Source organism: Salvelinus sp. IW2-2015, linkage group LG19 (genome assembly GCF_002910315.2).
Source record: "Salvelinus sp. IW2-2015 linkage group LG19, ASM291031v2, whole genome shotgun sequence".
NCBI lineage: Eukaryota > Metazoa > Chordata > Actinopteri > Salmoniformes > Salmonidae > Salvelinus > Salvelinus sp. IW2-2015.
This window is the reverse complement of record NC_036859.1, coordinates 1,035,239-1,052,140: the sequence shown is the minus strand read 5'-3', so window position 1 is coordinate 1,052,140 and position 16,902 is coordinate 1,035,239. Positions and strand designations below refer to the sequence as shown.

Sequence of the window (16,902 nt, the reverse complement as noted above, 5' to 3'; positions counted from 1 at the left end):
GTGTGATRAATGACTAAACGACAATCAGCCACAGAGCAGCAGCCAGGAAAAAATATGCTGGTTTAACTCGGTATTGGATCTTTACATCAAATGTGTAGGCCTTCTAGTATCTTCACGTCAGTAATGGTCGTCCAGTCTTTTGGTTGAGAGACAGACTGTTGGCTGATACATATAGCTAAAAGCTATATTGGCCGAAACGAACTGACAGTAGCCAAGGTGTGGTGTTGCGCTAAGAGGTGTGTAACGTGTCGACTATAAGAATGCGCCGGTGAGCGCTTTTCTGTTTTATCAACACTTCAGCAGACAGACAGCTCCACAAAGGAGACTGGTCTTGAGAAAGGCCTACACGCTTGTAACAACAAAGGAAGATCTGGATTAGATAGAGTTCACTCAGAAATATTGTTTGTGTATTCTGCTACGTTTTTTCTTAATTAAGTGATGGAGAGAGAAAGATGGAGGTGGTGTGGGGTCGGGGGACTCTAGAATTCTATATGGCAGGACGAAATGCGAAGTTTTATCCCATTTCACTGGCATGCTCGAACTAAATGCATTACACTTTTCAGCAGAGCAAGGGACACTTATGTGGACGGCATTGGAATGAAACCCTTGCATTAACATCTAAGGAAATGATCTCACGGTCTTTTCTCCCGGAGAGTGTATTTTCTACCAGCATGAGTGCAGAGTGCACGAGCTACTACAGCGCAGATAATGTGTTTGTGAATGGTTCTTCTTGTCCTAAAGCGGGGGGGCGATACGCGCGCGGCGTTCTGCTGTGGATTTAACGATATCARGTATTGCTGTAATGATCCCAACAGCTTTTTCCCTCACGAGTATGGATACATGTGGTGGCTCAGGTATGTAAGGGATCTTTACAACGCCTCTGATGGTGGGCTTTGCCCCTATCTTTTTGGATTCTCAAGAAACGACAACATGAGTGTAAACTATGGTATTACATTTTTTTCCAACTGCTTACACACGTTTTCAAAACTGTCTCCTTTTTTCAAAACTCTACACACAATTCCCAAAACTGCACACACAAAATGCAAAATGCCTCACGTCTCCTTCAAAATGGAACACTGCATTCAAAATGCCATAAACACATGTCAGAATGAAGCATTTGCATCAAATGCAAAACACTGCTTTCATAATAGTACATTTTGGATATACATGTAAACTGTGTGTTCTAATCTAAAGCTCTTTGGTCTTTCATAGCTATATCTACATTTCAATACAATGTTCTACAGTGAAAGTAATCTGCTGAGAGGGGTAACAAGTACACTGTAAACACCAATGCAATGTAGAAACAGAAAATATTTATTAGGCCAAACATTACTGTTGTATACAGTATCATACAACAAAACCATAAACATAGTTAACCAAAGTATATTCTTTAGAATACAGTAAAGAACACAATTGGTGTGTGTGGGGTCCCGGGGGTAGTCCAGGAATTGGTAGGGGGGGGCAGTCACCAGTGCTAACTATGCTTCATCTCTTCTCCGGCCTGGGTCTGGCCACAAATACGTCGTCTACATCACAAGATAACGTTTTCTCTTGCCAAACATCGAGGAAGTATCTCCTAGCGTGGCGATCCAACCTTGGAGAGAGGCAACCTATGTCCCACATGCGTCCTCCATTGCCTGGAGAGCGGCATGCTGGCATAGGGTTGGCGATCATACACTTTCCAGCGCAGGCTGAGAAGAACCTCTATGGGATTTAGAAAAGGTAAATATGGGGGTAGGTAAAACTACAAATTGTGGATGGGTGCAACAGTTTTGGACCAGAACAGCCCGGTGAAAATTAACGTTGTCCACATAAACCACAAATCTAGCAGGCTCCTGATCTGGATCAGGGACAAGCATTGTAAATTGCATCTAGAAAAGTGAGCATATGGCCGTGTTGTATGGCAGTGCATTGTGATGGAGAACCCAGTTTGAGTGAGGTAAGTTACCCCGCACACAAAAACAGGTCCAGGACAGTACAACGAAAGCCCTGTCCTAGTTTACATTTTTCGAGGGCGCGCATTGGGTGACGTAAGCACACATTAGGCATCCGCAAATACTCTCTGTAACAGACAAAAGGATATACATGAGTAATATGGTCTCTGAAGTACTGGAAGTAGTGTTGCATACATACCTCTACAAAGTCATGTGCGATATTCTTGACTGTCAGAGTTTTCTCAAATGGCACCTTGTAAAGTTGTTTCATCATACCATCGGTGCGTTGGAGGATGCGTTGTATGGTCGACAGGCTTACAGCATTGATGTTGTTAAATATGGTGTCATTATCTAAGATATGCTCTCTTATCTCCAATCTTAATTGCATTGTTGGCAAAACCATATTTTAATTGCAGTCTCTCTGGTACATGCTGTAAACAAGCGTCCTCGTCCTCCATGATGTCTTTGCCTTCCACTCTGTACAGAATTCAAAACACAGTATGCTGTTCAGCATAGGAACTGAACAAAAAAACGTAGTACAGCATGATAACCAACCTCATTCATTCAATGCAGTGCAGTAAATGGATGGCTAGAGTTACAAATGTTTATGCAATACTATGCATCATACGTATTTTACAGTACATTACTGTAATGCTAAAAATAGTCATTAGATAGTTGCTACCTGTTCTCATTTCTGAATGTTCGAATTATGGACGCCACTGTAAAACTCAAGTTGGGCCTGGACTCAATCCACCTCTCTCATGTCCAAACCGTGTTGATCACATGATCAATACAGTTTCACCGTCTTGCCCTAATCTACATACAGAGATTGGCTCTCCTTCCTTCTTCTTCGTCCCTCGCCTCTTCTTCCTCTTCCTTCGCGCCTACTCCCTCTTGCTCTCGTGTCTCCGATTGTGGGCATCCATTGTTTCAAAACAGGTAATTCGCCTTTGCAGCCTAGTGTATGATATAGGCTATACTACAGTAAAGCAGTGATTGGGTTAGTGACAGTTAAGCTATTAGTGTTTGCACATGTGAGGAGTGTGTGACCTGGTGAATAAGTGTAGCATTTTGATTGGTTGTGTTTGGAAAAGGAAAGCAAGTCACTTCCTGTTCGATTTTTGTGTTTTAGGTAGAGAATTGTGTGTAGTGTTTTGAAAAAAGTGTTTTATGCAATTGACAACTGAGTCAAAGGCTGAGAAATAGCTTATGGTTTTGGATATTTGGTGTGTAGTTTTGCACTTTGAGTGAGAGGTTTCAAAAATCGTGTGACATGAAAAGATTTTGTGTGTAAGCAGTWGGAAAAAACGGTAAGAATTCCGTTGTCTTTTGCACATATTTTGGGTCAATCTCAAGAAACTACAAGATGAGAAAGCTTGAGCATTTTTATCCTCCACTCCAATGCGCRCACATAATAATATAAGTTTACTGCAGTGGGCTAAGTCAGGGACACACCGAGTGACTCTTAGTCTTAACCAAATCTACCTCACACGCATGTTTATGGGCTTAAAAAATATAGAGTGGAAATGTATTCCATTTTGAGTTTGCATCCCAATATTACACTTTACTTTACATGAAATACAACAAAACTGTTTGACATAAATTTTGTTTCATTATTTTWAAATAAGCTTCATTGTGAAATTATGCAAATATGAATAATGATCCACCCATGGTCATTGACTGCAGGAAAAGGCTACTACACTAGAATAAAGGTTATTTTTAGGCTACTGATAATAGATGTATAGTATATTCACATTTCAATGGAATTTTGGGTTTGCAGAAGTTTTTGGTGGTCTCTATACATAGGCTACTTATTATATCCCATTCGTATGGAAGGTGATAAATACCTCAATTAAAACGAAATGTGAAAAATTCAATAGAAAAAGTTGAAATCATGGGAAACTGGTTTCCCCCAATAATGGGCGTTGAGATTTCATCATAATATGAATCATCTAATGAGAGAATGACCTTATCAATTTCTGATAAGCAATCTTAACATTCTATTTCATTTCATTTTGGTCTGATTCATACCTCCATAGAAACTCAAGTTTTTCAAGTTTCTTCTATTGAAGTAGCTCTGGTCAAAAGTACTGCACTATAAAAGAGATAGGGTGCCATTTAGGGCACAACCTGTGTTGCTATGATTGTGGCCCCTGGCTGTTTGTTATTCCTGAGATGAGTCTTCCATTGGGATAATGGGATATCTTCTTATAATGGGATAGGTCCTTACAGGAAGGCTGCTGCTCACATATGAATAAGCCTGCATCCGAAATGGCACCCTATTGCCTAGTTAGTGCACTTCTTGTAACCAGAGCCCATAGGGCCMATAGGGTGTCTGTTATGGGTCGTGAATATGGATTAAGGTGGCTGTGTGGCAAATATCTCATAGAAATCCAACAGTACCATTGTCAGGTATAGAGAAAGTGATTTTTTCTCTCCCTGGCTCTCGCTCCCTTTCACTCTTATTTTCCTATTTTCCCTCTCTCCCTTTGATTTCCCGTCTCACAATCACTCTCTCTCTCTCTCTCTATTCCCCACTCCCCTCCTCTCCCTCTCTCCCCCTTCCCTTCCTCCCCAGTGTTGGGGCTCTGATAGGTCTGTCCATAGCAGCGGTGGTCCTACTGGCCTTCCTCATCACCGTATTTGTTCTCTGCTACCTCTTCATCGCCACAAAGCCCAGTCGCCTTGACAATAGCCTGCCGCTACGACCACCAGGTAACATATCTGGCCAGGGGTGGCGACATTTTGTTATCGTAGACTAGCTAGCGACATGTCATTATCATAGACTAGCCAGTGACATACCATGACGATGGGCTAGCTAGCGACATGTCATTATAATAATGAACCTTGAGCTTAGCGAAACGGGCCAGTAACTGAAGGGCTGGCGGTTTGAATCTTCTGGGCTGATGAGAAGAAACTGGTGGCATCTACTACCGTTCTGCCCTTCTTCACCCCTAGCCTAATCTAGGGGTGTATATGTGGTGTCCGAGGGGTTGGGAATTAAAAAAGAATTAAAAAAGAAGACAGCAAGAAGACAAGTGTCTGTCCCACTATGAACAAGTAAAGCTGCTGTGTGTGTGTGTGTGTGTGTGTGTGTGTGTGTGTGTGTGTGTGTGTGTTGTTGTGGTGGTGTGTGGTGGTGTGGTGTGTGTGTGTGTGTGTGTGTGTGTGTGTGTGTGGTGTGTGTGTGGTGTGTGTGTGTGTGTCTGTGCAGTTGCGTGTGCGTGCTTTTGGACCCCAGTGAGGACCCAGTCACTCCGGCCCAGCCCATCCCCCGCCGAGGGCTTCAAGATGCACTGTCCTCCAAGCAGGAAGGCTGGACTGTGACAACCAGCCACCCAACCCCGAGAGACTGTTCCAGAGGGGCTTCATGGCCACCGTCAATATGGAGGGCCCTTCATAGTGCACTTTTTAGGGAGCTTAGAAGGGCTTGGAGGTTTCGACTCAGATGTAAAAGGGCATGGAAAATCTTATTCAGACGTATTCCACACCCCCCTTCCCCAATACRCAAGTAAATATTGGAYTGTATTATACTTRTGCAAAAATGTTTATTCRATTCCACTGCCATTCACTTTATGTTCATATTATTTTCTTGTATTGTTTTTATTGTTGTTGTATTGTTGAGAAGGGGCCTGCAAGTAAGAGTTTAGTTAGATGATGTTTACCATGCGTATCCCATACATATGACTAATAAAACTTGAAACTAGATGTTGTGTGGGAGGTTGCCTAAGGCATTMAGATTCCACTGTGTCGCTCTCTCTCTTCTGATCATTCTGCAGCTTCTCTTTAGGAGCTCATTTCACACACTAGTTTTCCTCTAAGGGTGGGTGTTTGGTAAACGGTAAATGTACAAATACACTCCCCTGCGTATTTATTTGGACAGTGAAGCTAAATGTTCAATTTGGCTCTATACTCTGGCATTTTGGAGAAATCAAATGTTTCATATGAGGCGACAGTACAGAATGTCACCTTTTATGTGAGGGTATGTTCATCCGGGGTTGGAACCAGTTCAGGGACCAAAACCTAAACGGGAAAATAATGTTTTGATGAACAGAAAAATAACCGGGATCGAACGTGATCTATACTGTTCTGGTTATTTTACATGCCAGGCATTTTTTTCAAGTCCCACAAAAAAATAAAAAATAAGCACCTATTCAATGCCCTTACTTTGTCACTCAAAAACTTCTTCCAGTGTCTGCCTATCAGCTGAAAATCTTTGCCGGTGTGTGTGCACTGTGCATGTGTAGACTACCTGCCCCTCCCTCTCCAAGGCAAAGGCTACAGTAGGATTGCTGACATTCAGAAGATAGGGAGAGAGATTTTTCATTAGAGAAGAATGGATTAGCTTTTTCAATGTTAGCTAGGGATACTATAGTTATCACGTTTCACATTGGATTTATTAACTACAAAAAGTTAAGACGTGTTTTTAATTCTGGTGCCGCTCTGCAAGTGGTGGAAAAAGTATTCAATTTTCAGTCTTGAGTAAAAGTAAAGATACCTTAATAGAAAAAGTAAAAGTGAAAGTCACCCAGTAGAATACTACTTGAGTAAAAGTCTAAAAGTATTTGTTTTAAATATACTTAAGTATCAAATGGAAATGGAAATGCTAAAATATAAAATAAAATCCTTATATTAAGCAAACCAGACAGCACAAGTGTTATTATTTTTTATTATTGATRGGTAGCCAGTGTTAGCAGTTGATGTTACTCTTCAATAACACAGACCCCAAATCAGGGGGGGGGGAATTGGTTTATTCAAAGAGGACAAATCATAGATGTTATGCTGAGAGGAAGATGTTCATTCTCCCCTGTCCTCAATGATTCTCTCCACAGAACAAAGAGACAGGATGTAGTTTTATAACCCAACTCTAGCCTATGGTTGACCAATTAGAATTCCTGGCAATAAAACTGGGCCAATGGACAAATAACAAGTATCCTGTTTCAGGCGTAATGCCTAGACAAATTCCTCCCATGACTCTAACCCATTGGGTTGATTTCTATTGATTGTTAATTCCTTAAAATATATATATTAATATATATTAATATATATTAAAATATTCTTACACTCCCCCCTAGACCATTTTAAAAAGAAACAATAGAAAACATGAAAAAAGACAGTATAAAAAAACAGCAGTAAGCATAAAATCATTCACATTAAACACCTTGCATTTCCATAAAACACAAAGTGCATATTATACTTGCTGTTGCAATAAGAAATAGATTTCAAACAAAGTCATAGAAAATAAGTATTAACAGGTGTAATGATGATGTCCCTTACGATTCCTACCACATCCTGTATTAGGAGGAAACACCCAAAAGAAAAATTGTCTGCAAGACAATAATAATCAATCATCCTATCRGCAAGGTAATCATTCACCAAGTCCTTTAAACGTGACCAGCTCTTCCACACTGGTATCAGTCCCACATAGATAACTATTAGAAATTATATTCTGACAGTCTGCCGGTAGTGAGGAATTCTTCTTCTGTTCCACTGGTTGATAAGGACGTCTCTAATGAACACTTCACCGGGGATCTTGTATCATTTCAGGTACAGTCCTCGCGTCAAGGGATATTGATGCAGCCTCAAATGATAGATTCTCATAACCTGTAAGGAAGGAAACAAAAAAGTGAAAAAAAACATGTCCTGGTTTCAAGAGAAATTGATATTTCACCTAGATTTCCCAAAGTAAGCATCACCCGATTTTCAGGGAAAAGTTGGACATTTCACCTAGATATCCCTAATAGGATGACTGCGGTGTACAACATAGAAGCTTATCAGGTTCTGATCATCTTACTATGCTTCTTCACCCGAGATTGACCCCCGACTGCTAATCAATCAGTTCTTTATTCTCCAGGCTCCGCTTTGTCGTCAAAATGGACAGCCTTGCAATGAGCGCCATGTATCCATCGTGATTTTCCCTGGACTTTGGCCCTAATGTGTCTGTTACATGTTTTTTATGACCATCGCCCACTGTTCTGGCACTACGTCATGTCCCCCCTCGGGAATTATTCCCCACGCCTCTTTTACTTGTCTGTCTATGATTTCTCCATGTGTTTTCAAAATCGCAACTTGTCCAGGTAACTGGAGCGCAATCAGTAGAGCCATAGCCTCTGGTCCATTCTTCACAGGAGCTCCCAGTGATGTCATGAATCCTCAGTTTTTCCATATTCTTCCAAAATCATGTGTAACACCAAAAGCATACCTTGAGTCTGTGTAGATATTAGCTGTTTTTCCTTCAGCCTGTTTGCGTGCTTCTATCAAAGCCACCAATTCCGCCMCCTGTGCTGATGTTCCTGCAGGTAGCGTGCCTGTCACGATCACATTGTCCATTGTAGTAACTGCCAAGCCTGCCTTCCTCACACCCTCCTCCACAATGCTTGAACCATCTGTGTATAAGTCAAACTCAGGGTTTTCCAACGAATGACTCTTAATAAACCCATCAAGAGAGCTGATCCAAAACCSACTCACAGCAGTCGTGTTCAAGGAATGTGGTATCTGGAGGAAGCATCAGAGTAGCTGGATTCCATGGTGTGCCACGTTGTATGATGATGTTAGGAGCCTCCAACACAGTCAACCATTTGTTCCATGGAGCAGCTGTGACCTGTGCAGCTCAATTCATTGTCAAAAGAGTATGAACAGCATGTGGACACTTGATGGTAAGCTGTTGGTCGAGAACAAGCGATGCCACCATCAACACAGCGACGTAAGTAGCCTGCATAGCTCTGAGACAGGGACCCCATCCCAACGCCATATCATCCAATTTCTTCGAATAGTAGCCTACAGGTTTCTGACAATCACCATGGTCTTTATGATTTAGGCCCCACGGCTGGCCCGCCCGTTAGGCACGATTAGGCAACTGCAACTGAACTGTGAGTAGCTAATAGTCACCAGGACAGAACATAATAGCGGCCCACGTCATAGGGAAATTAAACAAACAAAATCACACAGCGTAGGCTATTTAWTCAGTTCTATGTCAATTGCATTCAATGTCAACAACACAATGTCAATAACATATCCTAATATTTTCGATCTGACTACACAGACAAAATCACCAATGTCTCTATTCAATTCGTTTTATATTTCTTTGTGCATTGTTTGGGGGGAAAACTGCTTGCAATCAAGAGAATGTCCTCTGAAAAAGTCTCAAAAGAAAGGTGAATAATAAGGCTCCAGAACAATTTAAGCTTCAACAGCTGGCTACTCGTTGGTTACTACACYGCCTGCGGCACCCCAGCCACCGGGGGGGATGGTCGGATTCGCGTTTATCGTCGAAGGAATGAGCGTTACACCGAGGCCTGTACTCTGGAGCGGGATCGATTTGGAGGTGGAGGGTCCGTCATGGTCTGGGGCGGTGTGTCACAGCATCATCGGACTGAGCTTGGTGTCATTGCAGGCAATCTCAACGCTGTGCGTTACAGGGAAGACATCCTCCTCCCTCATGTGGTACCCTTCCTGCAGGCTCATCCTGACATCACCCTCCAGCAATGTACAATTCACCAGCCATACTGCTCGTTCTGTGCGTGATTTCCTGCAAGACAGGAATGTCAGTGTTCTGCCATGGCCAGCAAAGACTCCGGATCTCAATCCCATTGAGCACGTCTGGGACCTGTTGGATCGGAGGGTGAGGGCTAGGGCCATTCCCCCCAGAAATGTCCGGGAACTTGCAGGTGCCTTTGTTGGAAGAGTGGGTAACATCTCACAGCAAGAACTGGCAAATCTGGTGCAGTCCATGAGGAGTCCACTGCAGTATTTAATGCGCTTGGGTGCCCACCAGATACTGCACTGTACTTTTGATTTTGACCCCCCCTTTGTTCAGGGACACATTATTCCATTTCTGTTAGTCACATGTCTGTGGAACTTGTTCAGTTTATGTCTCAGTTGTTGAATCTTGTTATGTTCATACAAATATTTACACATTTGCTGAAAATAAACACAGTTGACAGTGAGAGGACGTTTCTTTTTTGCTGGGTTTATTTAGATCATCTTTAGAGTTTAAGTCGGGAGAGAGTAACATGGTAAACAACAATTAATGGGTTAATTGTTACATGATTAATTTAAACGTAGTAAGTMATTATTCGATAAATAGCAGTCATCACATTAACGATAGTCATGTCACGACACCGTTTTATAAACATTTCCCTTTTCAAATACATTACGGGCTWCGTAGACAGGCTCCTGGATCTCCTTTTCAATGAGGTCACCCTTGATCCAGCACCGTATGTGAGGAACCTGTGTGAGATGTCCATCCCAGGATCCCTGTCTGCCCAGTGCGAGAGGCTTGACAAGGAGGCCATAGTTGGATTTGTCTCCCTCTTCAATCTTGTGGATGACTGAAGCCAAGTGGGTGACTAAAGCCTGCTTGAATTGAAGCGGGGAACATGGGTCCACCTCCTTTCCCGCTCCCCTACCCATCAATCTCTGTACCATTTCCTAAAGCCTGTAAGTAATGAACTTTWATGTGACATGATATCACATCTTGTTACTTTGTATTGGCTTTTTATTCAAGCTTTCGGACGGAAAATGAGWRAAATAAGYTGTGCGAACCAATGGGGTMCTGCACACTGTAGGGGGGCCAGGTGCCTACAGTGCATTCGGAAAGTATTCAGACCCGTTGGCTTTTTCAACATTTTGTTACGTTACAGCCTTATTGTAAAATTGATTAAATTGTTTTTTTCCCCCTCATCAATCTACAAACAATACCCCACTGTCATAACTTTCCTGTGACGATCTAAAGGATCAGGTTACAGTGGGTCTGCTCTACAGCGTGATCTCTCTCGTAGAGGGGGAGAGCGGGAGGTTGGCTGTTTTATGGTTGGTCATAAAATACGCTGCCCCTATGCTCTGTAGTGTTCAAGATTAGAATGTAAACTGTGGAACACAGAGAGACACATGGACATCAAAAGTTTGAATAATTAAACAATATTTGTGGGAATGGTCCGTGGACACTTCAGGGACAGTTATGATGAGTGTGTATCATTTGGTGATATCATGAAGGACAGGAAACACACATAACTGTATTAAAGTGTACATTTCCTAGCTGTCAGGTTTACATCTAAATATTGTGAAATGTATGTGATTAAACATGAAACTATTTGTGAAAAGATGTAATGTGATGTTAACCTTCTTAATGAGAGTATGTATTTTCATATAAAGGTTAACTAGTCAGTGACCACACCCCTGTGAGCCCAGACATCACATTAGGCGTAGAACCGCCCCTTCTTCCACAGAGTAGAAAACCCACTTCCTACAAAATTTACATTAGGTCAGAGAACGCCGGGACGGAGTCCCCATGTTAGAATGGCTACAATTCTATAGACCATTAGACCAGAAAATATGGAGCTGACGCTACATGTTGAAATTGCTAAGAACTACAACTCTGTAGGCCATGGAGACCATACAGCTGTAGTTTTGACTACGCAGCTGGAAATGGTTCAACTCTGAGACTATYGATCACTACAGAATAAGAGCAGACGTAAAATTACTAGTCTGCAGCTGGAAATTACATACACTACTGTTCAAAAGTTTGGGGTCACTTAGAAATGTCCTTGTTTTTGAAAGAAAAGCATATTTTTTGTCCATTAAAATGACCTCAAAWTGATCAGAAWTACAGTGTAGACATTGCTAATGTTGTAAATGACTATTGTAGCTGGAAACAGCTMATTTGTAAGGGAATATCTACATAAGCGTACAGAGGCCCATTATCAGCAACCATCACTCCTGTGTTCCAATGGCACGTTGTGTTAGCTAATCCAAGTTTATCATTTTAAAAGGCTAACTGATCATTAGAAAACCCTTTTGCAATTATGTTAGCACAGCTGAAAAATGTTGTTCTGATTAAGAAGCAATAAAACTGGCCTTCTTTAGACTAGTTGAGTATCTGGAACATCAGCACTTGTGGGTTCAATTACAGGCTCAAAATGGCCAGAAACAAAGAACTTTCTTCTGAAACTCGTCAGTCTATTCTTGTTCTGAGAAAAGAAGGCTATTCCATGCGCAGATTGCAAGAAAAAGACCTTGTACAGCGCTGTGTACTACTCCCTTCACAGAACAGCGCAAACTGGCTCTAACCAGAATAGAAAGAGGAATGGGAGGCCCCGGTGCACAACTGAGCAAGAGGACAAGTACATTAGAGTGTCTAGTTTGAGAAACAGACGCCTCACAAGTCCTCAACTGGCAGCTAAATTAAATAGTACCCGCAAAACACCAGTCTCAACGTCAACAGTGAAGAGGCGACTCCGGGATGCTCGTCTTCTAGACAGAGTTGCAAAGAAAAAGCCATATCTCAGACTGGACAATAAAAAGAAAAGATTAAGATGGGCAAAAGAACACAGACACTGGAAAGAGGAACTCTGCCTAGAAGGCCAGCATCCCAGAGTCACCTCTCCACTGTTGACATTGAGACTGGTGTTTTGCTGGTAGTGTGTATATATACAGTTTTGCCTTGACGACAGCTTTGCACACTCTTGGCATTCTCTCAACCAGCTTCATGAGGTAGTCACCTGGAATGCCTTTCTAACAGTCTTGAAGGAGTTCCCACATATGCTTGTTGGCTGCTTTTCCTTCACTCTGCGGTCCGACTCATCCCAGACCATCTCAGTTGGGTTAAGGTCGGGTGATTGTGGAGGCCAGGTCATCTGATGCAGCACTCCATCACTCTCCTTCTTGGTMAAATAGCCCTTACACAGCCCGGAGGTGTGTTTAAGGTCATTGTCCTGTTGAAAAACAAATGATAGTCCCACTAAGCGCAAACCAGATGGGATAGCGTATTGCTGCCGAATGCTGTGGTTGCCATGCTGGTTAAGTGTGATCACAGACAGTTTTACCAGCAAAACACCCCCACACCATAACACCTCCTCCATGCTTTACGGTGGGAAATACACATGCAGAGATCATCCGTTCACCCACACCCCGTCTCACAAAGACACGGCGGTTGGAACCAAATATCTCCAATTTAGACTCCAGACCAAAGGACAAATTTCCACCGGTCTAATGTCCATTGCTCATGTTTCTTGGTCTAAGCAAGTCTCTTCTTCTTATTGGTGTCCTTTAGTCAAGGTTTCTTTGCAGCAATTCRACCATGAAGACCTGATTCACACAGTCTCCTTTCAACAGTTGATGTTGAGATGTGTCTGCTACTTGAACTCTGTGAAGAATTTATTTGGGATGCAATTTCTGAGGTTGGTAACTCTAATGAACTTATCCTCTGCAGCAGAGGTAACTCTGGGTTTTCCATTCTTGTGGCGGTCCTTATGAGAGCCAGTTTCATCATAGCGCTTGATGTTTTTTGCGACTGCAATTGAAGAAACTTTCGAAAGTTCTTGAAATTTTTCGGATTGACTGACCTTCATGTCTTAAAGTAATGATGGACTGTTGTTTCTCTTTGCTTATTTGAGCTGTTCTTGCCATAATATGGACTTGGTCTTTTACCAAATAGGGCTATCTTCTGTATCCCCCCACCTGGTCACAACACAACTGATTGGCTCAAACGCATTAAGAAGGAAAGAAATTCCACAAATTAACTTTTAAGAAGGCACACCTGTWAATTGAAATGCATTCCAGGTGACTACCTCATGAAGCTGGTTGAGAGAATGCCATGAGTGTGCAAAGCTGTCATCAAGGCAAATGATGGCTACTTTGAAGAATCCAAAATATAAAATATATTTTGATTTGTTTAACACTTTTTTGTTTACTACATGATTCCATATGTGTTATTTCATAGTTTTGATGTCTTCACTATTAATCTACAATGTAGAAAATAGTAAAAATAAAGAAATATCCTTGAATGAGTAGGTTTTCTAAAACTTTTGACCGGTAGTGTTTGTGTGTATATATATATATATATATATATATATATACACACAAACACTACCGGTTTTATATATATATATATAACCTGGGATCATGGCCCTAGTTGGTCTTTGTTTCCATGATAATGCTGCGTTACATTTCTTATTTTAGTTTACTTAGTAAATATTTTCTTAAGCATTTCACAGTAAGGTCTACACCTATTGTATTCGGCGCATATGACAAATACAATTTGATTTGATTTGAACCAGCCGAATAAGGATTCCAAGTGGTGAAAGACATCCCCCTAGTGGATATGACAAGTGGTGTATTGTACTTACTTTACAAGCAAACCTGAGGGTGTATTCATAAGGGCACACCAAAGCAAAACGCTTTGCAACAGAAAAACAAAGACAARCATTTCTTATTGGACAAAAAAAGCTAGGTCCGTCCCCTTTTGCTTCGATTGCTTACGTTTGGTTCCTAGGGATTACACCCCTGTATAAACCTGACTATCATTTCACATTGTCGGCAAATAGAACAGATTGAGTCAAAGTAACTGCGATACAAAGCTTTAATTCAGCACAGAATCAACCCTAAATAAGACAAATATGTGTTTAAAAAGGAACAATCTCYCCAACATTATGGTGAAAGGCATGTTGTGACCACGAAAAGATCAGAATTCTCGCCATTTGAGTGGTAGCTAGCAAGATGCACACACAGTAGAGAGCAATGACATGGCGCACAKACAGTATCTGCACATTTGTGGCGWAGTACCCATTTTTGGCTCGTAGGCACTACTTTCAAAACTACTGGCTGAAAAGTATACAAAAGTACCGTAGAATATCTTTAACATCAGGAAGTTAGATAAATACTCATGGCAGGCTGCAATGTAATGTATAGAAGAATATGTACACTGAGTGCACAAAAAATTAAGAACACAGATTGAGACAAAGTAACTGTGATACAAAGCTTTACTTCAGCACAGAATCAACCCTAAATAAGACAAATATGCGTTTAAAACGGAACAATCTCTCCAACATTATGGTGAAAGGCATGTTTGTGACCACGAAAATATCATAATTCTCGCCACCATCGTATCTTACCTATTTTTAAATATTCAGTAAATTGACCTCTTCATAAAAGATATAGAATACCACTAAACATAACAAAGTTTAAACTGGAGGAGATATATGTGCAATAATAGATATAATTAATGAGGTGATTGAATATTATCTATATACAGAATAAATAAGAATCTTTTTAATAATACTTAATATATAAACAATTCTCTGTGTGGGGAGTGGTGAACTAGAGGAGGAGAGACTATTGGAACTATCTGTCATGTACAGAGACTTAAAGACATGCTCCGGAACTTTGGCGACAAGTGTGTCTTTTTTAAACCTCCCGATTTGGGCTGGATGTGTCAATGTGTAGTTGCATAATATACAGTTGAAGTCGGAAGTTTACATACACCTTAGCCAAATACTTTAAACTCAGTTTGTCACAATTCCTGAATTTAATCCTAGTAAAATTCCCTGTCTTAGGTCAGTTTAGGATCACCACTTTATTTAAGAATGTGAAATGTCAGAATAATAGGAGAGATTGATTTATTTCAGCTTTTATTTCTTTCATCACATTCCCAGTGGGTCAGAAGTGTCACTTCCTGATCTGTTTTCTGTTAGTTTTGTATGTTTTGTTGGTCAGGACGTGAGTTTGGGTGGGCATTTCTATGTTTTGTGTTTCTATGTTTAGGTCTATTGTAATCAGCCTTATATGGTTCTCAATCAGAGACAGGTGTTTGACGTTGTCTTCTGATTGAGAACCATATATAGGTTAGCTGTTCACACTGTTTGTTTGTGGGTGGTTGTCTCCTGTGTCTGTGTCTATGTTTGCACCATACGGGACTGTTTCGTTCGTTTTTTTTGTTTGTAGTAAGTACTTGTTCGTTCGTTCTTCATGTTTCATGTAAGTTCGTGGTCCAAGTCTGTCTACATTCGGTTTGTTATTTTGGTTAGTTGTCAAGTTAGTTTCGTTTTGTCTTGTTCAATAAATTCATCATGTCATTTCACTACGCTGCGCCTTGGTTTAATCCCTGCTCCTCCTCTTCGGATGAGAGGAGGAGGAACGCCGTAACAAGAAGTTTACATACACTCAATTAGTATTTGGTAGCATTGCCTTTAAATTGTTTAACTTGGGTCAAGCGTTTCGGGAAGCCTTCACAAGCTTCCCACAATACGTTGGGTGAATTTTGGCCCATTCCTCCTGACAGAGCTGGTGTAACTGAGTCAGGTTTGTAGGCCTCCTTGCACGCACACGCTGTTTCAGTTCTGCCCACAATTTTCTATAGGATTGAGGTCAGGGCTTTGTGATGGCCACTCCAACACCTTGCCTTTGTTGTCCTTAAGCCATTTTGCCACAACTTTGAAAGTATGCTTGGGGTCATTGTCCATGTGGAAGACCCATTTGCGACCAAGCTTTAACTTCCTGACTGATGTCTTGAGATGTTGCTTCAATATATCCACATCATTTTACTCCCTCATGACACCATCTATTTTGTGAAGTGCACCAGTCCCTCCTGCAGCAAAGCACCCCCACAACATGATGCTGCCACCCCTGTGCTTCACGGTTGGGATGGTGTTCTTTGGCTGCAAGCCTCCCCTTTTTCCTCCAAACATAATGATGGTCATTATGGCCAAACAGTTCTATTTTTGACCAGAGGACATTTCAAAAAAGTACGATCTTTGTTCCATGTGCAGTTGCAAACTGTAGTCTGGCTTTTTTATGACGGTTTTGGAGCAGTGGCTTCTTTCTTGCTGAGCGGCCTTTCAGGTTATGTCGATAGAGGACTTGTTTTTACTGTGGATATAGATACTTTTGTACCTGTTTCCTCCAGCATCTTCACAAGGTCCTTTGCTGTTTTCTGGGATTGATTTGCACTTTTCGCACCAAAGTACGTTAATCTCTAGGAGACAGAACGCGTCTCCTATCTGAGCGGTATGACAGCTGCGTGGTCCCATGGTGTTTTTACTGGCGTACTATTGTTTGTACAGATGAACGTGGTACCTTCAGGCGTTTGGAAATTGCTCCCAAGGATGAACAAGACTTGTGGAGGTCTACATTTTTTTCCTTAGGTCTTGGCTGATTTCTTTTGATTTTCCCATGATGTCAAGCAAAGAGGCAC

General features: G+C 41.4%; 1 protein-coding gene across 1 annotated transcript; it reads left to right on the top strand.

The window, feature by feature from the left end:
• Positions 1 to 671: 671 nt before the first annotated feature.
• On the top strand, positions 672 to 5,337 carry LOC111979527 (protein shisa-like-2A). Its single transcript, XM_070449086.1, is given in 4 exon segments — positions 672 to 743; positions 745 to 854; positions 4,513 to 4,649; positions 5,180 to 5,337. Coding segments are annotated over 4 exon segments (477 nt in total).
• Positions 5,338 to 16,902: the final 11,565 nt, after the last annotated feature.